This window comes from Phlebotomus papatasi, chromosome 1 (assembly GCF_024763615.1).
Source record: "Phlebotomus papatasi isolate M1 chromosome 1, Ppap_2.1, whole genome shotgun sequence".
In the NCBI taxonomy this organism is placed as follows: domain Eukaryota; kingdom Metazoa; phylum Arthropoda; class Insecta; order Diptera; family Psychodidae; genus Phlebotomus; species Phlebotomus papatasi.
Genome location: NC_077222.1, coordinates 77,726,825 through 77,751,604, shown reverse-complemented (window position 1 = coordinate 77,751,604; position 24,780 = coordinate 77,726,825). Strand labels below are relative to the sequence as shown.

Here is a 24,780-nt window from a genome sequence, read left to right as displayed (position 1 = left end):
AAACTTATAAAACATCCTACATCTAACTTTCGAAAAGCCAAGAAAGTCTGATTTGGTTTATTTTTTGTCTCTATGAACGGTAGGAACAAAAATAGCCCAAAAATTTAAGTAATTTTTCTGACGATACCTATAATTGATAATTTCCACTCTAATGATAAATAATATATTTGAGTATTGTAGTTTCTTTTTCCAAAACGGTTTTGCTTAAAAAAAATGGAAGTATAAAAAATAATTAAAATCAATTTTGAATATGAGAATTTAAAAATTCGTAATTTTTTAGGTTAAAAATTTTCTATATAGCAAATAGCTGGATACTTGCAAAAAATACTCTAGATTCCATCAACCTTACATTTTCCAATAACGTACAAACATAGGAAAATAAAATCTTTACGTAGTAAGGAAAAAAATTCTTTATGGGACACCGATGTTCCAATTGTCCTTAAAGGGTTAAGACGAGTGGGACACCATTGCCTCAAAAACAAAAACCATTTTTTTCTGGCTATCCAGAGGAGATGTAACTTTCTATAGTCGGAAAAAAAGTTTTTGGTATTGGGACACCGTTATCCCACTCATCCTTAAGGGATTAAACAGTTAAAAGTACTTAAAAAGTTTCAAGGGAATGTAAGAGAAAAGAATATTAAAAGAATATGGAAAAATATGAAGTGTTCCAAGCCAGAGTGTGTGCGAAACCTGAAAAACTTCCCCTAACAATTTTATGATTTTCCGAAATCTAGGCAAAAATTAAAAACTACAGCCAGCTCTGCATAAGTGATAACTCCACCGACTTAATCTTAATTTTTATTCATTAAAATTAATTATGGCCATCAGAACTGAAATTATAATGATTCGAAATAATTTTATTTAAATTTAGAAGTATATACTTACATTGTTGGTTCAGGGGTTGTAAGAAACACTTTGGCAAACTTTAAGTCTGATCGAGAGATATGAAGTTTCGCAATGCTTGCAGTATGTGAAATTACTGAAATTATTTACAATCGCACCGTCATATCTCGAAGTTTAAGTATAATTCAACATGATATTATTTTTATTTAACCCTTAGTCAGTGTTGGACGATTGCGTGGGGAATTCAGGGAGAAAAAAAATTAAAAGCTATGGAGGAATAAAAATCAATTAAAGTGTATTTGAACAGCATAGTAATTTGCTATTGAACCAAGTAAAAGCTTTAATTAAAGGTTATATTGTTTCAGTTAGTTAAACTCCAAATCCAAGGGCAGTTGTTGAAGGGACGGAAAAAGGCATGAAATAAACTTTGATAAGATTTAAATTTTATTTTCATTTTTTTATCATCATCATTTCTCTCATTAAATAATTTACAACACGTAATAAGTTTTACACATTTGCTCCCTGTCTATAAATTTTCGTTAAATCTCCTTCATATTTTATTTTCTGGAATCAACTTTAATCTTTCAAAATTCATCACTTTCATACACCTTATCACCCACACAATAACTCCAATTTATACATTGTACAATTTCTATTCACGTGAATTTTATCCTGTCCTAATTTATGTCTTTTTTTTCTTATCCATTTAATAAATGTTCTTCTTTCACAGGCTTTAAGAACGACCGTATTTCTCCTTTTCACATTCAGGAAAAAAGGGAAAGAATGAGAAAAATAAAAGAAATGGGTCAAAAGTTGAAAGTGACCCTCCAGAGAAAAAAATCATTTTTCCTTCCATTTGGATTATTTAGCTAAGTAAATTATTGAATACTTATTTTTCTCATTCTACTCTCACTTACACTTAATATCAATTATTTTCTTATTTTACTAATCATTTATTGAATAATTTCGTCTGTAATTATCTCACATTCAGTTTATCCCATCATTTTACTTCTTTAGCTACCGTTTTAATTCACTGAATTTCTTTCGAAATGTCATCTGTGCAATTATTAATGTGCCTCCACCTTTACCCCCATCCAACTCACTCTGTGTCTAGGGGGGGGGGGGGATTACTTGGAAGTCTCGTAGAATTTCCAATTAATTTCTTTCAGCAATTTACAGTATGAGATAGTGTCTTTTTCTTACACAATAGTCCTTTTTATACATCACTACTCTGGGAAGTATGTTGTCACGTTTGAATGTGCACCAGAGCAGCCACAATGATTGCCACAATTTCACTCTGCACACTTCCATGACCCGATGCTGCAGACTTTACAGCGGATGCTGAGTATTCAACTGAAATGAGAACGAAGGATAAAATGTGATTTTGGGGATAATTGCACAAATCCACAATGTGCCAGAGTGTAATAAGAAAATCTCCAGTGAAAAAATCACCATTTTATATACAATTGAATTGTTGCAAATTTAAAAGTTTTCTTTAGTAGTACAAACAACTGAGAGATACTTCAATGAAATTACAATTACATTAGTTAAACTTTGTAAGAAAAGTTTTACGCATTGTGAAGATTAAAAAAAAAGTCCGAAACAGAAGAAAACACCATGATAATTACTAGAGCAGAAACAATGTTACACTATTTACCATTTGAATTTCAGGTATCAATTCAATATGAAAGGAGGCAGGATATGATATACTATCCTACTCTTAATTGCATAAATTTCATTCAGAGATCGTTACAAATTTCATCGTGGATATTTTAGTGGAATATTGAGCTTCTAGCTGTTTTGAGATAGAAGCACTTGAAAATTTCGAACACTCAGAATAAGAAACGAATATCTCGCAGTAGGCAAATTTTACAGGAGAGCAAGGATGGGACCTCCACGCGTATTTAGGTTTTTTTTTTCGGAACTAAATCGGTGCTCCTGGACAGTCCCCGGGGACTGACTAATCCTCCCACCACGAAGCTAGAAAAAAAAATAATACAGGAGATCGATTTGAAGTTGAGATTTTACATCTTACGCCAGTACTAGAAAAATTATTCAAAGATTTAAGAACCCTAGACAATAATGGTTTAGGGAAGAGACATTGCAGAAGCCTGTTTTTGTATTAAAATCACAACAACCATAATGGTGAGGGGTAGTCAGCATTGGTTTAATAGAGTAACAGGAAACATTGGGCTCCGTACTCTAGGCATTTAGGAATACATTAATTGGTAATACATGATCCAGGGCCTAGGGTAGTAGTTATAGTAATCACCTATCACCCGTTCCGTGTATTCCGGGTCACAGAGAATTTTTCGCAATTTTCCGTCATTTTAAGAACATCTAGGTAAGCAACATTCTGTTTAGAATTGTCAAGGTGAACGGCTACGACTCTTCAATTGGCAAAACCGGACTTTTACTGACCAGACCTAATGAACTGATCACAGACTGGAGTCGCAAACTATTTGTCTGCCGTAATCATAGCGCCATGTTAAAATAACCTCAAAATAAATAATTCCCCTTAAATCCCTACGAACATGCAGAAATATCTTCATGGCCTCAGACTAGATTTTGAAACAGGTTTTACAATTTCCACTGTTTTTTTTTGTAGGAGAAGGCTTTTAGAATTCGCACACACTCTGGCTTCGAACATTTCATATTTTTCGCATGTTTGTTTTTTACGAATTTGAGCTAATATTTCCAGGAAATGTGTAGTTTAAAGCTATAGTCATTAAAATATATTACCATTAGGTCAGATTCATTAAAGGAATATGGGGAAAATATGAAATGTTCAAAGCCAGAGTACGTGCAAAGCTGGAAGTCTTCCTCAAGTCATTTAATTATTTTTCTACCAAAAGTACCTACAATATAGAAAATGCACCTTACATTACATTCCGAAAATTTTTTTTTCGTTCTCTGTTAAAGCCTCTACACACTAGGATAAATTTCTTTAAAAAATAGCTTTTAAAGAAAATTTCCCCTATCCTATTTAAAAAAAAAAACAATTTTGACGAAAATTGCTTCTAGTGTGTAGACACCATTATGAAATAAAATCCAAAAGCAAAAATGTACTTTGAACGGTATTTGAAAATATAGAAAAGACAGATATTCCAACATTGTAAGATATTGCAAAAAAGCAAATAAAACTTGTTGATTTAAAAACAATACACTGTAATGCTTCCAATAAAAAACTGGCCTGAATTCATGAAACAATTGAACACATGCTCTGACAACAAGTTCATTATCGAAATTATTTAAGTTCATTAAAATTTCAATCAATTTGTTGTTTTTCGATACTGAAGCAGACGTGGTCATTTAATATTAAAGGAGTCATCTAGATTTGAGGGACATAGTCTATGTTGTGTATTTTGGGAATAAAGGGTATATAGTGTCGAAGGAACACCTATTGGCACTTTAAGAACTCGTCATGATTCATTGGCAACCTATTACTCTATTCTCTACCATTTAAGATTTGAACTCTAATTTATATAGAGTTATAGAGCTTAGCTTATGTGGTAGTCGCCATTGAGTGTCCAAATATTATACATTTTTTCTTTATTAAAAACCAAAAATTCTGGTTTTAAGGAGGCATGACCAAAAAATTATGGGAATTAGAAAAACATTCTAGGGTAAGATGGGGTAATTTGGAATTACATCTAATTTGAAACTTTGCGATTTCCCAACAGTTTTAAATGGCTAAAGGAAAAAAACAACAAAGAAGTACTATCGAATGCAAAGTCCTGTACTTCTGCGTAGTTTTCTTTGATAATCTGCAACAGTGAGAAAATCTCAAATATTCCAAAATAGACATGATTCCAAATTCCATCCTTTTGCAATTTCAAAGAGAAGTTCACAATCTAAATTGGAAATTAGTTTTGAGAAATTATACAATTCTCTGTAGTTATATTAGTTGAGCATGGCTGAATTGTTTGACCAAGGGTGGATTCAATTAAAACTTACCATTGATAACGTGTAAGAGTACAGTAACTGCATCACTATTCGAGGGGTTGCAAGTGTAATTTCCAGCGTCTCGCTTCCGGGCCGATGGGATGATTAGAGATGCAATCTAGAGGTATTGAATACAATACTCAGCACCGAGATTTTACCATTGATTTCACACTAAACTTACTGTATTATGGGTCTCACTTTCACTATCAGTCTGCATGGTCCACCCGTATCTATTGTCTGTGAAAATTTGCTCTAGTCCAAAGTACCAAAATACATAGGCTGGTGGCTCTAGGGCACCTCGTACAACACACCGAATTATCTAGAAATATTTCAAGGGATGAGATATTTAATGCCACTTCACCCAGAACAATGCCAAACACCCGGTCACCCGTGAATCTTCGATGCGGGTGGATGAGGATGGCAAAAAGAAAAAGTCCTCTCTTACCACTTTACTGCCTGCCTTCACGTAGCGATTTGGTTCGCCATCCAATTCAGTTCGTGGTACTAGTTTTTCAACGAAGTGAACATGAAAAAGAGGTAAATAGTACACATGAGAGAGCAAGCCCGAGTAAATAGTAAAATAGGCAAGAACCTGTAAATAAATATTCCTTCAGGTTTTGGCCAAATTTGGTTGGTGCAAAAATAATACCGTTATTTATATAATTAATTAAGTAGTACAAATTTCCGTGGGACTATTAATATTAGAATAGTTTTCCAATATTTTTAATTAGGATTGTTTGTTATGATCGATCAGATTTTCAAAAATCATTGAATTTTTTTTATAGAAAATCAAGATCTTTGAAAACTAGCCTATACCCGCTAACTAAGCTTATAGTCTAAAAAGTTGTAAAATTCCAGATATTTTCCCGAGAATATGAAAGAGGAAGACAGTTTGGTTAAATGTGCTATGGCCTTGTAACCTACGTGTCACTAAAGTCTAAAGAAAAATATACTAAATCATATATTAAGTTATCGCTTTTAACCGTTTATTATTGGAGAAGCATTTTTAATTTTAGGTTTCCCGGTAAACCATCTCACCATGATGGACCAACCCCGAGAGCTGTTTCAGGGTTTATCATTCGGTGGCAGCCAAAATCCCGAAAGCCAAAATCCCGAAAGCCAAAATCCCGAAAGCCAAAATCCTGAAAGCTAGAATCCTGAAAGCCAAAATCCCGAATTTTCAAAATCCTGAAAGGGATGAAATTATATGGGGAAAAATGTTTAGAATAATTTTCCAAGACACAGAAGATTTCCCTTTGCCTCCAGAAAGCGCAGGTGCAATCGTGGGAGTAGCTATGACACTTGATAAATCAGGAATAAGATAGTACCTTTGATATTCGAACTCATAATTCTAATTTTCAAATTCCAGTACAAATAAAAAAATCAGACAAATTACAGTCTTAAATCAATATAATTGAAAATTTTTTAAAATTGCAATATAAGAAGATAAATAAATATTTAAATGGATCGAAACTAAACCTACTGGCCGTTTTTGATCGTTTTTTCTAGCGCGCTCTGTCAAATGACAGACTGCGGTAGGTAGGATACTCAACAATTTTTCTTTGGAATTTCTTTTCTAACTTTTCTAAAAAGAGAAAAACTAAAATTTATACACTGAAAAATATATTACCCGAATATTTTAAGAAATTCATAAAGTTTGATAGCGATATTGTGTCGTTTAAATATGTGTTAATTTTAAAAAGTTTTTAAGCCGGTCAATTTGACCGGTCTTTGGTAGATTTAGTGTCAATAGTTTTTTTTATGCTTTCTAAACCAGACTAAAAAATCCCATTGTATAATTGTAATCCTAGTTAATTCTATCCTCCAGTTCCCCTAAACAAGTCTAAATAAATATTCACAGAACAAAATCAATTAACCAAATGTTAACTGATACCTATTTGCAATTTTAAGTATTTGTTTAGGCAATGATAAAACGTGTCTCAAGTTAAGGGTAATGGTGTCTTGTAGGAAATAGTTGGTAGTTGTCTTGAGTAAATTTCAATTTATATCCAATTGCCAAATTAAATAAACATTACCGTCGATGTGGATGAATTTCCACTTCGGGGGTGACTTTGGACCCCTACTTTTAGTGAAAACCAGTTCAAGGACTTAAGGATGATCTAGAGACCATAAGGGTACTTAGGGATAGTCTAAGATCAGGCTAAGTCAGTCATCAGGGAAAAACTTTAGAAAAGTGTCTAGTGCTGTGTCTCCGAGAAATTTGTGTGAGAATTCTGGAACCCTCCCACCAAGTTTAACAAAGGAGCTTCTCTCCGACTTTATCACTTCAATTGAACTGCAAGTTTTTTCCCAAAATTAATAAGCTTCTCGTATGTAATGAGAGTCATGCCTTATACCAGGGGCCCATCAAGCCTAATAAAAAGTGAAGCTATTTTTCATTTTTCCTTGTAAAACTTTTGCAGATATTGTACCGCGACTTAAACAAATTTGCTCGTAGTTCTTGTATTATTTTGGCGAACATTATAAAATATTTATTTTTAGATAGCTTTTAATGCACGATTTCGAAATATATCAGACTGATAAGTCAATTCTCTTTAGGGAAAAACTTGCCATTAGTCTTTAGTGCATTTATGCAAAAATGTATGGAAAAATAAAATGTCGAGAGGCCCCTGCTTATACAGACTTACGGCTTAAGTCGAGAAGCGGCTTAAGTGGAAGATTGATCGAAGTATAGTCTAATCATTATTTTGACTATACTTACGTTAAGACGTCTCTCAACTTAAGTCGTAGGTGGTCCAGGATATAACATCATCTTTAAAGTTTTAGATATTCAACTAGAAATTTTCAACTCCGTTCTACTGTGTCAACTAATTTCAAAGTCGTAAAAATCAACTTTCAGTTGAAAAATAAACTTCATGCAGCAATAATATTGTTAGAAATATTATTACGATAATCGTGTTACTCCAATTATGCACGATAATTGTAGTAGGGGATATGAGGCTAGATTGCGCTAGGGCTATATTGGAAACGCTATTTTTTGCATATTCATAAAGTAAGGTAAAGTACTTTTCTTAGCGTTAATTTTTTAACATATTGATAGTCAATTTTTATGAAATATTTAATGAATTAAGTTATGTGTCAAATATAATTGTCCTTATAATGTTAAACCGGTTAGACCATATTATAGCAAATCTGAGGAACAGGCTGACTACAGGGCATTTTGTCTTAAGCCAGGCTTTAGCGAAATGCAATTTAGACATAGGGGAAAGTCCTATGCTCCGTACGATCCCAAGCTTCATAATGACTAAACTTTTCCTATGGTTTTCAATAAATTTGACTCATTGGACCAATATTTAAAAAAAAACTAGAGGAAAGTATCCAGTTTTTAGAATATATTGCGGAGTCACATTTACTGAGGAACATAGGAAAAATTTGGTCATCACGAAGCTTGAGATCGTACGAAGCACGGACACTTGGACACTTTTCCCTACAAAATGATTGTAGATCTGAAATAAATTATGCCTAGGTTCAATTTCTTTTAAAAATATGCAGAAAAAATAGCATTTTCAAAATGGTCCCATATGTCCCTATATTTTTTTTACCTTGTAAGGAATATTACAAGGTGTTAAGGAGAAAAAACACTCGTAAATTTCTACTTCTGATTTAAGACTAACAATTAAAAGTTCAACTATTACTTTTGCACCAACGTAGAAGGGTGACACCATATTGGCTGAAAATAGTGAAGTAAGAAAGGGACAAGGGGGGTGCAAATAAAACATTACCCACCTACTACGTGTAAATGGACCCGGGCGCTGACCTTCGGCTCTGTAGACACCTGACATTCATAAATTCCAGCATCACGAGCTTGCACATATTTCAGCTGCAGCGTCCACATGCCTGTGCCCTCAACGTAGAAGGATTGGAAGCGGTCATCGGCGATAAACACTGTGCGGTCCACCGTTAAAATGTGATCGTCTCGAACTCGTACCCATGACACTGATTTGTTGGCCAACTGTCTCGCCTAGAGAGTACCCAAATTCCAATATCATTGCACAAGGGAAGAGGATAGCAAAATACACCACTCATGTGAGAAATCACTGGCAATTAATCCATTTAATTACCTTACACGGTAGATAGGCATGAGTACCTATTTGGGTCGTTATATTTGTTACTCTATGCTCGGCAAGGAATGGCGATGAGAAGACATCCGTGCCACCGCTCCGTCTCGATTGGTGGCCGTGTGATATTGTATCGATTCGGATGGCATCTGAACCCAGGAAGAGGGCCACTGCAACCAAAATTTGTCCCACTTCCGGTGACATTTTTCGTAAAGCACCCCACACACACACCCGTCCCAAGTAGCACACGCGTCACACAGAATGTGAAATATTTCCTGCAAAAGAAGATACACGAAACATCCTGAAGTCGGGTCACATTTTATAAGCCAGCAAAAAAAAAAAAAAAACGAGAGCTACAATAAATCAAGGATCGTTTTCTAACAAGTATACTGAATTGTAAGGCAAGAGTTATACAACGCCACATATATACGATGAAAATGCCTCAAGTTATAAACAACTTGCTGAGTAAATTGATATCTCTTCACGCAAACCTCTGCCCAAGAATGTCAATAACAATAGAAAGTTTCTTATGGGATCATAAAATGTAATTCTATAATTTCTATTGTTATTTCCAGATATAGAGCACCCGCCCAATCAATATAAGAAGTTCAGATCTGAAAAAGTATTATACCGCTTCAGGCTGTATTCTGTATTTGGATTTAACTCTGTGTTTGATATGGTTTCAATAAATATTGCTTTCTTATATAAATATCAAATATTAAATTAAAAATGAACGGAGATAATTAATGAATTTTAATGGATAAATAATGAGACCAATAATATTATAAAAAAATTTAATAATTATACTTGACAAATAATAAAATATTTGTCGTGTTTTAATTAATTTTTTTTGGAAGGTCACTGATGGATAAATTTCACATAATTCAGTACAAAAAATTTTCGGTTAATGAAAGAGATATATTGCTAATCAAGCTTAAATGCTGACAAAGCGTCCCAGTTTTATGACGAGATAGAGCTCTCCCTTAATTTTTTCGCAAATTTTTTGAGAACTGTAAGTGCGAGTGACATTGACACCCCCTGTTTGTAAACATTTCTTTATTTCTAGGACTTAAGGATTGTCTTTACAGATCAGAGATGCTAAATCGAACCGCTAAAAACCATCCTTAAGTTCTAGAAATAAAGAAAAGCTTACGAACAGGAGTTTCAGTCACCCAAAAGGGACAAAGTCACTCGCACTTACGCCCTAGACACACTTAAGACTTAAGCCGAGAGAGGACTTAGTGGAAAATTATTTAAGCGTAATTTAACCATTATTTCTAATATAATTACGCTAAGCCGTCTCTCGGCTAATCCTCAGGTCTGTCAAGGCCCTTACGGTGGATTCTCACCGATTTTTCAGGTGGACAGATTATCAGAAATTTATATAAGAAATTTAAAATTAGCTTATAAATACGCACTTCTGAATGTTTAATCCTTTGAGAACAAGTAGAACAGCAGTGCCCCAAAAATAAAAATATTTTTTCCTTGAAGAATTATTTTGTTCTCAAAATAGTCAGAAAAAATGGTTTCCGTTTATATAACATCGATGTTCCATTCATTTTTAAAGGGTTAAACCTTATGCTTTTGAGCCACCTTAACGAAGAGGAAGTCGAAAATCACTTTCTTCACATATATTTCAACTAATTTTAAAGTAAAATTTATGTGACTTGTCTGACTGATAATATAAATTTATTCTGTTCTTAAAGCTAACAAAGTTTATTAAAGTTATGTCAGAAACGCGTCGGTAAGCTGCTGCCTTGAATGGTATCGCTGTATATCGTCATATTAGTAGCACAAAGTGGGATTTCAGTACTCCGAAAACTTCGACGAATGCTTGAAAATCTAAAATTCTAATTATACCCAGCTTTGCGAAATACTTGAACTCGTGACATTAATTCTATGCATCCCAAAAAAGATTCAGCTTATGAAAAAAAATCATGAGCACAAAATTCCTGTATATTTTGTCGTTTTTTAATGTTGACCTGTTATAAATTGTTATGAACAGTACAAAATCATTAAAAAATCGTCTCAAAATTCGCCTCAAAAGTTTCCCAAAATTTCATGGAAATATAAAATTAAATTTACAATAAAAATTGATTATAACCGATTCATTACTAAGTTCATAGTTGTTTTTAACCGACTCAGTCTTCTCAAAAAAATCAAGACCTTTTCAACAATCTCGAATTCGCTGTATTAGGCTAATAAATAAGCTCTATAGAGCTTTGTCAAATTTTTATCTTGAAAACCCGTTGTTACAAATTACACTAAAGCATTTACTAGTATAAACGATATCCTAGGGAGCAAAAAAGTCAATTAGTATTGAAAATATCGCACTTCAAACTTGGAACATCGATGCTTAGATGCAGACTGGACCAAATTATGATCCTTTACCCTATTTAGTGAAAATTTTAAAAGATTTTTTTGTGTTGTTGCCATCCAATGGGAAAATTTTCGACATGTCGGATGGCTCATTTAGCAATAGGCAAACGGCAAAAATCTCCGCAAATGTGTGTAGTGAACTAGGGAAAAATTAGAGAAATTTACATAGTACGTTGTAGAAGACGATGGAAAATGTGAAGAATAGTTGAGGAAATATTGTCTACAGTGGTAATGCAATACAAAGTTTTGAAGTGCACTTAACGTTTTCATTCAAAGTGTGTACGTCGATTTCGTACCTATGCGCTAGAGAAGGTCGCCAAATGCATTGTTTTTGGCGCGTCATTTTTTGTACGGAAAAATACCGTCATTTGGAGTCGCTTTTGTTATTGCATGGTAGAGTAAATTTTAGAACCGTAAAATAACGATAATATTACTAATTCAAACTTAAGTAATGCTGTGACCAAGATTCCAATTAGGAGTAATTTTTTGACCATTTATTAACTAGTCATTTTTGAGTCAGAGTAATTTTTTGCGGATTGGGATGCTATATCTCAAAAGTGCTTTCAAATCATTCACCCCGTTTACCAGTTCTCAACTGATTTAAACCGAATCATAAATCACTAAAAAGATCCTACAAAATAGTTTTAAAATTAATAAAATTGATTTTCGTACAAAAATTACTTATCGAGCATGTTAATAGACCCAAGATCGACTTATGGAGAAGGGGGTTCCACGAAGGTCTCAAGTCTCTATTTCAAACCATTTGGGCTACAGGCGTGGTAACGGCCGGACAGACTGACGGTCGTACAGACGGACGGACAAACAACGTGACATCAATTATTATCAGAAATAGTCTGAAACGCAAAGGTTGAGAAAAGGGCTCCATGGTGACTGAATATTTCAGTCAAAAAAGTAAGACAATTAAGCCGAGTAATATTACATAATACCGGATTTTTATCACATTTTACCCCATGCTTGCTGCCTTATTATTAATATAAAAAATTTGAAGCCTACCTTTGTATATTTTGCATTTAAAAATTTCGCATATTAATTAACTTAATTTAATTATTTTAATTAATTACTACATTTTGCAGCAGGTGTCTCTTTGGATTCTGGATTTTTAGTAAAAAGTGTTTTGTTGAAAAGTCAGCTAAATGGATTTAAAAAATAATAAAATCAGAACATTGAAAAAATGCACAAAAACAGTCAATGCAAACAACGTAATATCAAAGGATTGACGAGGCAGTAAAGTAATGTGTCTAATAATGCATTTTATTTGTAATCTCGTGTAGGTAGTAATTCAAACTAATAAAGTAGTCATTTGACAAGAGCAACCATTCAGCTTTTTCTCTCTAACTTTATTTTCATGGAAAATAGAATCTCTAAAAATACATAATTATTTAACACAAACTAACACATTTTACTAATTATTCTAATTCTATTTTTTTCCTGTAATGAGGGTGAAATTAATTAGAATTCCTATCAATATTCGTCGAAGCAAGAAAACTTACTCATCTGTTTTAATACACTTGAATAAATGAACAAACAATTTCCGTGTGAAGTTTCGTATTCAGTAAAGAAATGGCTACTATCCTGACAAAGTTTCCTTTCACGGTAACTTCAGCATAAAAGTATTTCAAGGAACTTTTTTAGTTGCATAAATTCTCTAAAGTTTCCAAAAGTTTTCCTTACATTTTTAACATTTCACACAGGTTCATTTATGTAAAAGTATGCAGATGTTACATCGTACAAGACTGAAGGATCCCTAAAAGGTTTCCATTAAATCTATCAATCAATTTTGGAGGAAAGAAATTCTGTTTTTTTTTTCTTTCAAATTAATAATATCATCATGTGTTTCACCTTGGAAGAGTTTTGAAAATGAATCTTGTTTATTCTTCATGTCTTTTAACACTTCTTCCGAGAATTATATTGTAACCATTCATCATTGTTGGCAGTATGAATATCACGATTTCTCACTCTTTTCCTCAACTTCATATATTGTTTCTTGAGACCTGTTATCCTGGGAAAGCATCAGTTGTGTCTACTAAGAATGATTTTCAGTTAATGAATGAAGAAACTTTGTACCCTAGACATTACGTGACATTCTCTTTAGCCACGTGGGTGTAGTATCAGTGGGTGTATAATGTATATCAACATGTAATCTTCCACGAATTCATAAAATATTTTTCTTTTACCTCAGTAATTGTATTTATTTTATCCAATAATTTATCTCAACACTAATAACACTAGAAAACTATTTTTATGACTTTCTATAGCAATTCATGCGCAACCTTGGCAATTATTTCGGCTGTGTATTTCGAGGGCTCACTTAATTATTTTCAAGAAACGAGGCAATATTTTAGTTAGAGGAAGGTGAGTTCATTAAGATAATAATTCAGATAAAATTTAAAATTTATACTGTACTTGCATAAGCTCTCTATTATATTAGTAAAATTTACACAATCAATAATGTGCTTGAATTTTTATAAAATTATATATAGATACGATACAACAAGTCTGGTCGATGTATTAGAATTCAGAAAAACTAATTGCGATAGAACGATAAAACAAGGATTTTTCTTGCAAAATGTTTCTCCCTAATTAACCATTCATATTTTTCATGTAAGGAAAAATTCAATTTGATTTAAGTTAAAAACTGAAAACAAAATTTAAAATTGTCGTTTAGTTACAATCGAATTAAGTTGAAATTCAATAAATCAAAGCAAATTCTTTGATTTGATATACCAGAAGATCAACAGAGAGACATAATTTTTGCAAGGCCAGACAAATCCACACGATTTTGGTACGGATCACAGATCGACACGATCTATTCTGAGATCATAAATCTGCACATCGGTCTTTTAAAAGACCGACAAATAATAATAATAAAAAAAGTTTATTCAATTTCGAACAACCCGCCGTAACATCATCCGACGCTGTCTCAGCGTTGATGACCAGCCTCCAAAACCAAACGACGGAAATGCTTCTTCACTGGCTTTTTAAGCATTGGTTCCATACATTTTTAACTCCTTCAAAACCTATTGATCTCAAACTAACGTAAAAGCACAGTGATTAGGAGTGAGACTAATGGTGTAGCCAATGGTGTAACCAATGGCTGTTTAAAAACCCTAAAATTAAGGTTAAAATTTAGCAATTTGAATTTAGAAATTAAAGTAAATAAATCATAAATAATCAAAATTAAAGATAGAGTTTGAAGCTAAATAATTCTGAGAACCCTGGAATTTCGGGAGAGGTGGCCCACGAAGCGGGAGTAAAGTAAGGTAAAACTTCAGAACAGATTGCATAGCGAAGGGATAACACCCTAATCACAGAATATACAGAATTTCAGGTCAACAATGTATATTAACTTTACAAAATCGGGAAGGTAAGCCCAATGTTGCTAGGAGAGTGAATCCTAGAGAGCAGAACCCGAAGTCCAGAATCCCGAAAGCCAAAATCCTGAAAGCCACATTCTCGAATTCTTAAAAGTGTCATAGCTACTCATAGCTACTAAGGGAAATTTTCTGGGGCTAGAGAAATTATTCTACACATTATCCTGCGCATAATTTCATCCCTTTCAGGATTTTGGCTGCATAAGAGTAGAACCACGACAGGGAAGGTCGAATTTGCCTGGAATTCGAAAGACCGTACATAAGCCGATCCGTAGCTAGAAAAAGACACCCCACACCAACGACAAGGGACACCCAATCCCAAAACAAATGGAGCTTTTTCAAAGTTTAGAACAGGATAGAATAATTAAAAACTGGAAATTGTTAGAGAAGAAAACTTTAAGACAGGATAGAATGCATGCAGTGCAAGAGATTAAGAACTTCGAGCATTATATCGGGAAAATATAGAAGTCTAATTTGATCCGCACTAGAATAAAAAACGAGATAGCGAATGAAATTGACTCAATTTTTACTAAGGTCGGCAGATTCTCATGTTTTGGTTAAAGTACGACACATCGCCATTGTCTTTAAAAGGATCGACAGAACGATACAATCTTTACAGATATTGTCAATCGACAATTTCGCGTATACAGAAAAAAATATTTTGTAGAAATGTTCGTAAATGTTTGTGAATTCCTATGGGGGACTTACGAAATATTAGTAAATCGTAAAACCCACAAACAAGTTCGCAAAAGTTTGTATTTCTTCACCAATATTGTTTGTAACATTATCACTTGACGAGCATTTTTTGTACTTTACAAACATTTGTTCGTAAATGTTCGTAATCACACAAAAAATGTTCGTAAAAGTTTGTCATTTGTTCGTAAATGTTCTTAAAATGTTCATCAGGCAAACAAAAATTTACGAACAAATGACAAAATTTTACAAACATTTTTTGTGTGTTTACGAACATTTACGGACAAATGTTTGTAAAAGTTCAAAAAATGCTCGTCAAGTGATCATGTTACGAACAATGGTTGTGAAAAAAGTACAAACTTTTACGAACTTTTTTGTTTTGTGATATAACGCGATTTCTAACACAAAATTAGAGATTTTTGCCTACTATTGGGATATAATTTGTAAACAAAAAAATTAAGCTTTTAATATTACAACTTATTTTTAAAGATATAATATTGGATATGATTCATTAGAAAACACTTTATTATTTTTAGTTTGAAAATACCTTTGCAAATATTACTTTATTCTAATAAAAGTTTTTGAATATTCTAACAATTTATTGAGAAACTCTAAACAAAATAGTATTTCTTTATTTCTACATTAAACCTTAAAAATATTACAGTTATTTTTTAAATTGGCGTATCAATCTTGCATATCTAAATATATTTGAATTGTCAAATAAATGTTATACTTTCCAAAATAGTCTTAAGTATTTTGGGTCTTACTTTCTAAATTGAACTTCTTTTGGTCCCATCCAAAATTTTATGATTTTTTTCAAAGTTTATTGCATACTTCTTAGCTTTTTGTGTAAGAAAAATAACAGTGTCTGAAACAACCCTGATTATCCCTATCTATGATTCTTTCGTATTCGAACTTCTTCGTAGCAATTTGTTCTGTTTTCTTAGGGGGTGAGGGTAAGAGATACCAAACTTCAATATAGGAATTATAGGAGTTTACCTGTCGTCAATTAATAGTAGTTCATCCTTACGGACGGCAAGCCAGCGGTATTAATGTGGTGTCCAGGTGTTTGGCCTGAAAGGAAAGAAAAATAGAATTAAATAGCATGTTATTTCTGTCAGTCTAAGTCGCACAATCGCAAGTTTGTAAAATATGGCCTGAAACAAGTGTTGGACGTAATTTATGGAGCAATTTGAGAGGTATTGTGAAAAGAATTGAATTAAATTTATTTATGTATATGCGTGTGACGATAATTATGTATAAGAATAGCGGCGACACGCAATGTATCGAAGCACAGGGAAGATATGAGGCGTCTCAAAGTGCTCGAAAGGGAGATTTTTTCCTAACAATGCGGGCCACCCGCCGCGTTTTCGTGGATTAACAATGAAAAAAAAGTGGCCCCAGGGCACGTTATTTGACGAGGCAGACAAAAGCTCATATAGTTGGTTTCATTTGCAATGTCACTCTTGGTGGTTCAGTAAAAACGAGCACCTCCCTATCTGCAGTAGTTGGGAAAAAAAAGGATAGTAAGTTCACGTAAAATAAAAAAAAAGTTACATAGCATGAGGATCAGGATAAGATATGCTCATACACTGAGTGAGGGACATACCATAAAAATTCTCATGTATTCCCATGGATGGCATTTAACGACAACCTGGCGCCTCCATCCTTACAACTTCTTCCGGCTTAGCCCAAATATGCCAATTACGTAGAGCTGTTTTTCAACCGAAATACCTTCATTGTGTGTGAAAGCATGTCAAATAGGATTTTACTCCACTAGAATCTAAAATGCCAGTATATATGTTCTATATAGCGTGTACATGGTTATTTATTGACTATAATCAACAACTTATATAGTATAACGTTATAACGTATTTATGACGAAATTCTCAATAGTGGATGATTTTCCCTGTGAATTCTATTTATTCAGCAATTTTCATGCGATGCTATTCAGTGGAAAATTGTAAACCATATCGTTCAAGCTACCACCCTGGCTCTTCCGGTGTTACGATGAAGTGAATATTCATAATCGACAAACACAGTAGATGCTTGAAATGAGAGAGTGTATGTTACAAATAAATATTTACCACAGCATAAGTTAGTGGAAAAGCACCCCAAGCAGTGAAAGTGCATCAGAATTTAACGAGATTGCTGGAATGAGACAGTGTGGTGAGCAGATAAAATCTTACTCCTTAGAATATAACTTTATTTATGAGTGGGGGACCTATGTTACATACTTTAAGCTTTAAACTCACATCAAAGAGAAATTTGAAATTGAAAGTGAAAAGAAATTTTTATTGCAATGCTGGAGCATGAGGCATTATATATGCATCGTTTTACATATATTTATGTAATAAATCTCTCATAATAATCACTTGTTATATATATTTCCAAGTAAAACAATAAAGGCAAAGATATTTAAATTGCACAATTGAAATTTTAAGGCAGGATCGTTAATAATATCAAATACCCAATCCCTACAGGCCCTAAAAAGTTTAATAGCTTTCCTTAAATTTTTGAATTCTCATCGCGATTCTCATATAAATTTATAATTCACATTGTTCGTTAAAATAAATAAGATTTTTTTTTCAGGATTAAATCACTTTTTGGAAAATACAGGCAAACAACCCGCATTTTAGCGATTCTGAGATTTTGATGCATTAAATAAAGGTAGAGATATTATTATTGAAAAATTGTCATCTTAAAGAAAAGCATTGGCGAATCGCAGGTAAATCGAAAGCGATTAACTTTAAAATTAAAAAAGTTTAAATATTGAAAAAAGGAATATTCTGTATCCTGATGATGGCGATGATGACGATAATGTTATTCCCTAAATAACAAGACATGGGAATAAAACGTTGATGTAGTTGACTTCAAAAATTCAGTAGTGAATACTATATCGCCGGAACAACCCCCGGTTCTGTAGCAATGTTCATCCAGATCTTAAAAGTTTGTAAGATCATCACGAGAAAACGTGGAACTCAGCACTGTTGAAAATATTTCTGGAGCTTTCACAAAAAAAAGCAGACTAAAAATATTAACTAAAATTATTTAGTAAGTTGTACTCCAGTTCAGGACAAAGATATTGGGCAACATTTAAATAGGGCACTACTGGTAAAAATAAATGAAAGAAAAAATAAATAAAAGAAAAAATTATAGGAAAATGAGTGCTTCCGATCCTTACATTTACTCGAATTGTTACTGATTTCGTAAAAGACACAATTCCAAAGGAAAACGAAAATTTAAGACTTACGAACGCTTCAGGAATTAATTTAACTAGTCATGAAGACGTCAATAAGCAATGATGACCTTGTCGAACTTAGGAATAAGGTTAAAAGTCTTAATTATAAATATCAAATTCCATAACCTAGTACATTATAGTACAATGGTTGAGAAATGTGGACCGTTGAAAAATCTTTGGTGTATGTGAATGAAGAGGAAACAGAGTTTAAAGACTTAAGTGACAATATTATCTCTAGGAAAAACATTACACTTACAATTGCAATAAAAGCTAGTCTTAAATTAATTCATTTGTTATAACATGATAATATGTGAAATTTTTTATTTAAAAAAGTAAAATTTGTTTTATTTTTGCATTTTCGATAATTACAAATAATCCTGAAATTCTCCTAAGAGAAAAGAAAAGCAAAAGGGTGGGTAAAATTTGGTGGTAGAGACCCATATTTTGTAAAACTATGAATTTACAAACCAGGGGGTGAAGTTTTGTGTTTGGCACAAACTGGATTGTGGATCCGCAAACAAAACTATTGTGAAAAATTAACAAATTTTTACGAATTTGGCGGTGGGAACACATTTTCACCTCCGTTTGCCATTTTTCTATGGGAAAATTACAAAACTTTGACCACTTTTTACAAATTATTTTTTTCAGAGTAATGCCCAACGCACAATAACTTTTGTTTAGTAAACGTGTTTTTGACATTACAATGAGAGTGAGTGAAATCTAGATCTACTCATCTCACTCATCCTCATGGGAAATTATGAAAACATGTTTACAAACAAAAGTTATTGTGTGCTGAGCATAATAACGGTTTTTCAAGGTCAAAGGTTAAAAAGACACTAGAGAGCGCATTTATCAAGCGAATGTGGTCATGTTTGGGATCGTTGGAAAGGTCTTGGAATTTCTGACAAAACTGAACCGTTTCCAATGGGTTTTGAATCGATAATGAACCGGTTCATAACCGATAAATAATTTGTATACCAAATTCTATTAAATTACTATTGAGGAGTATTTTTGCAAATGTTTTGAGTGATTTATAAGTCGGTTCAAATCGGTTGTGAACCGATAATGAACCGGTTATTAATTGATAAGTAAGTTTTGTTCGAAGATAATTTTTATTACCTTTCAAAATATTTTGTGGAATCTATTGAGTGATTTATGAATCTATTCAAATCGATTGAGTACCGGTAAACGGTAAATGATGCGAAAGTACTTTTGAGGTATAGCATCTAAATAAGTTGCGAGTTCGAGCATTTCGCATAGCCTGGGATGCTTTGCCACCCTTTTTTGTATAATTTTGGAAATCTGAAATTTCCAGTTTTTTGACATCACGAAATTTGTCCGTCAGTCTATACTTCCATCCATCCAGCAGTTACCACACTTAGATATCAAACGCTTAGGGATAGAGACTTAGGACCTTCGGGGACCCCTCATAAGCCAATCCTCTTGGAACCACGAGTAATATGCCCTTCATTTCCCTCCCACCCATCTTATTTCTGTCCAAAATCATGTTTGAGATTCCTCAAATTCGCGTTATGAGATTTTTTTTTCACTTTTGGGTATATTTTTTAAAGATTACTTAAACGGACATTTCTACCATAAAAAATCCCGTTTAATTACACGGTGCGACAAAATTTACCTTTTTGTGGGTGTCTTTGACGAGAGTGCCAAAACTTGTTAGAGGGTCATTTAAGGACCTCAAATCTGCAATCCGTTTGTCCGGGTCACCTCTAGATTTTTTTGAAAAAGCATATTTAGTTTTTTGATGTTTTATAAAATTCAAAAATTCATATCTCCGGTTCTAATTATCCGGTGGTAGTCACATAAAGCTAAACTGACGCGTAATTTCATCCTCTATAACTCTTGTGAACATATCAAGCATCTACGATGAAAATGAAGTATATTTTTTAAAGATTTTTTGAAAAAGGGCACCTAAAATGATGCGTTTTTCTGTGTTTTTTCCATCTTCTAGTAATTTTCCCACTTTAATAGAGCATTTTATATGTCAAATAACTATGCCTAAAAGTTAGAGAATTTAATATTCTTTCATATCTTTTTGGTTTATATTTTCTATCCTAATTTGTTTATTCACAATAATTTATTGAAAATAAAATGTATTATTATAAAAATAAAATCTCTTATTATATATAATTTATTTGGTATCTTTGTCTAACCTACTGAAGAGCATTCTCTTTTGCACTCTCACTTACAAATTTCATATAAAAAGAGGCGAAATGAAAAAAAGAGACGTATATAGAAATAAAGAGAGAAGAATAGTTTTTTGGCACTCATAACAGCTATTCTTCTCTCTCTATTTCTAAATACGTCTCTTTTCTTTCATTTCACCTCTTTTTATATGAAATGTGTAAGTGAGAATGCAAAAGAGAATGCTCTTCAGTAGGTTAGACAAAGATACTAATATAATTATATATAATAAGAGATTTTAATGCACTTTATTTTCAAAAAATTATTGTGAATAAACGAATTATGATAGAAAATTCAAACCAAAAGAAAATGAAAGAATATTAAATTCTCTAACTTTTAGGCATAGTTATTTGACATATAAAATGCTCTATTAAAGTGGGAAAATTACTAGAAGATGGAAAAAACACAGAAAAATGCATCATTTTAGGTGCCCTTTTTCAAAAAATCTTTAAAAAATATACTTCATTTTCATCGTAGATGCTTGATATGTTCACAAGAGTTATAGAGGATGAAATTACGCGTCAGTTTAGCTTTATGTGACTACCACCGGATAATTAGAACCGGAGATATGAATTTTTGAATTTTATAAAACATCAAAAAACTAAATATGCTTTTTCAAAAAAATCTAGAGGTGACCCGGACAAACGGATTGCAGATTTGAGGTCCTTAAATGACCCTCTAACAAGTTTCGGCACTCTCGTCAAAGACACCCACAACGTGTCGCACAGTGTTATTACTAATAACGGATTTTCAAGATCAACGGTTTTAAAAGGCAGAGACAGCGTATTTCTCAACCGAACGGTATTATAATTGGGTTCGTTGTAAAGATCTTGGAATTTCAAAAATTATTTATCAGTAACGAACCGATAAGTAAATTTGCCCGAGAATCAATTCTATTACTCTTCTGCGTAGGCGATTTTTTGAGTGATTTATAAATCGATTCAAATTGATTGTGAATCAGCAAAATTATATAAAATCTGATCAGTAAATGATGCAAGAATATATTTTTGATTTATAGCATAGAAGTCATGTGTTTGAGTATTTTGCAAAGCATGGGACGCTTTGCCACCCCTTTGAATGGAATTGGACCTTAAGGTGATATCAGAAATCAATATTCAAAGTCTTCAAAGTGGATAGAATCATTTTAGTACACCTGCTTTTTCAATCGTATGTTGTTGGAGCCAAAGAACTATTTCAAAAGGAACATATCGAATAACGAAAATATTACGTTGTTTTGTTTCCTTTACAGAAATATTCTCCTTAAGAAAGGGGCTAGGGTTTCTGAAGATCATAAAGTTGAAAAGGTACTATTACCAAACCAATTTTAACAACAGGTTCAGAGTATAATGGCTTAATTAAAATATTTTTACTCTGAGTTTATTATTCAAAGCTTTTGAATAACGGTATCTTTTAGGATCCTGCGATCTTCCGGACCCTTACCTCTCTCTTTTTTCTTAAAGGAGTTTGTTTACTGATGAGATATTTTCCTAAATACAATACTTTTTATGAATATGATTGATATTCAAAGAAGCCTTTTACACCGCAGCATTGGATTGAGATTGAATTGTCCAAAAACAGTTGTAATTGGTCAAATACGGTTGCAATTGGCAATATTCGGTGTCTCAATAAAGCCATTTACACTAAAGATTGAGGTTGAATTGTCCCAAAATCCTATTTATGGATAATTCAATCGTAATTCAATGCGGCGGTGTAAATGGCCCGAGATTTATTTAGAAGGTCTAGAAAATTGCAAGGAAATGAAATAAAAAAGGTTTGTTCTAGAAAATCTATGGGGTTGCTCCCGGAACCAAAGTTGCTACGTGTATCAATATCTATTCGATGGTATGAGCATTTGAGATGATTTGAGATGATTTGTGATGAGCATTTGCCCATTGTCCTTTGAAAACTATTTCACAGAAAATTCACTTGTGGCTGACGATTACTCCCCTGTAATTTTGAATTAACGAAAAATATAATAAGGGAACGTAATCACCTTATATAAAGTCTTGTCACAATATGAAAATATTCATAGACTATACAATAATTGCTGATTTGGATAACAAATAAGTTACAACAATTGGTGTGACTCAATTTTTTTAATGCACAAAAATATTTTTGATAAGTCCAGACCCGTTGACAGTTATTAGAAGTATTAGAAATTAAGTTATTTGGAACCGATTTTTAATTTTAACCTGAAATTCTATTACTGCTACGCTATTATGCGCTACATTTTATATTAAACTCAATTAACCTATTTAGATAAATCTTTGAGCTGAAGACTTTTTAAGTCGTTTAAGAATTGTGAATTAGAAAAATTCGAAATGTGCATAACCTCATAAATTTTTCTTAGCTTTTGTTGTCATTATAAAATTAATAGTTTTTTTGCATTTGAAGAAAAGTATTATGTAAATTTTCGGAATAAGTTTTGGCAATAGCAGCGTTTTGAAAGGGTTAAGAAATTCAATCGTCCAATATAAATCTCTTTTATACAAAAAAAAAAAACGTCAGGTAATGTTGAATTAATGATCAGTTCATGTTCGATAAACGTATTTGAATGAGATTTTCTATTGGCAATGTTGTTGGAACGAATATATTTCAATAGACTGTTGCATTGTGGAGTATAGCATAAAAGTCACAAAAGTTGTTGCTGGTGAAAGGCTGAGTGAAGAAGAATGAAAATGTCTTGAGTACATCATGTTGCAATAATCTTGTGCAACAACAATAATATTTCTTATCCTCAACTGCACAGGCAAGGGGCGTATGAAGTAGACTTTATAATGTGTTTGACTTACTTCCGCACATTCAGAACTTCTCCCCTCACATGGTAAAAGGAGGAAATTTTCTCTATTGTAGGGGATATAAGAAGTAGTAAGGAAAATATAACTAAGGAATGATTCGAGCGCGAACATTGGTTCTTGGCCAAAGAAAGCCAAAGTACAATGATATTTTGTGCTAAAAGCAACTGTCACTCTAAATTATGTGCCGAGGCAAAAGTTCCCTCTCACAGGTTCATGTTTTTGCCAAAACAGTAAATACGTATGTATCATAGTTTTAGTGGGGCTCTTGAAAGGGAGAATATGAACCAAAATATAGTGTTGCGACATGCAAAACTTCTTATACAACTTACTTAAGGGCGTCTCTTCCCCTTTCGTGTTGTCTGCCATTTTCGATGGCAGGCTCGCAAGAAGAGGAGCTTGGAGAATGCACCAAAATTGCACACATAGTTTTCTCGGGAGGCCACCGGAAATAAGCCCGTCATACCCATCCCTTCCCATCCGCCCCCCAGTTAGAGACAACAACCCGACCCTACTTCGGTGCGGTTTCCTCACCCGTTGAGTGTTTTCCCACTCACCCTCAGGATGCGTCACATGGGGGGGTATGTTGGGGTTTCTTGGGTGGCAAAAGAAGATGTGCAAGTGCATTCCGTTTGCCAATGTTGGAGATCATAAAAATAAAGTTTCCGAGCATCTCGACTCCTTGAAACTGCACATTTTCTCCTTCAAAGGATGTGGTGTGTGGCTCATAATTAAGGAATAAAATAAGTGTGGAAAAGCTGCCGGATGGCATTACTGCAATTTATACGCTTCTCTTGCACTCCACATTCACACCAAATGGAGAATAAGGGGAGAACTTTAGGGGATGGGGATGAATTGCCAGCATGCAATGCTTCTGCGAGTAAAGTGAAATTTGGTGTGAATTGGTAAGTGCACAATTTATCGGTAATTCTATTCCCTTCATAGTAATCACATAATTAATTTTCAATTGTGTGATTAATCTGAATGACAATTTCCAGGACTGAAGAGTGATATATTTATATACATATCTACTATATATATGCATATATAGATTACAAGGTATATTGGGTTTTAAATTATAATTTAAAACCCAGAATAAATGTGGAAACATTTATTGGAAACATTTATATCAATGGTCCTATACCCAATGTATAAATTCTTCCATATAAATGCTCTAAATAACAACATTTTTAACGGTCCTTCGGGCATAA

At 33.1% G+C, this 24,780-nt stretch overlaps 2 protein-coding genes across 3 annotated transcripts in view; one reads left to right on the top strand and one right to left on the bottom strand.

The window, feature by feature from the left end:
• The window catches only part of LOC129804262 (B-cell receptor-associated protein 31), a 417,963-nt gene that overhangs the window by 1,391 nt on the left and 391,792 nt on the right, over nt 1–24,780 (top strand). The window lies entirely within an intron of this gene.
• LOC129804255 (zwei Ig domain protein zig-8-like) overlaps nt 1,265–24,780 on the bottom strand; it is a 56,055-nt gene continuing 32,539 nt past the window's right edge. For both annotated transcript variants that reach the window (XM_055851398.1, XM_055851404.1), the window contains exons 3-9: nt 16,331–16,405; nt 8,871–9,142; nt 8,536–8,770; nt 5,234–5,292; nt 4,970–5,107; nt 4,801–4,906; nt 1,265–2,196 (exon numbers count right to left, since the gene is read on the bottom strand). In XM_055851398.1, the coding sequence (XP_055707373.1) occupies nt 2,090–2,196; nt 4,801–4,906; nt 4,970–5,107; nt 5,234–5,292; nt 8,536–8,770; nt 8,871–9,071 (846 nt within the window). In that variant the 5' untranslated portion in view covers nt 9,072–9,142; nt 16,331–16,405 and the 3' untranslated portion in view covers nt 1,265–2,089. The remainder of the gene's footprint in view (nt 2,197–4,800; nt 4,907–4,969; nt 5,108–5,233; nt 5,293–8,535; nt 8,771–8,870; nt 9,143–16,330; nt 16,406–24,780) is intronic.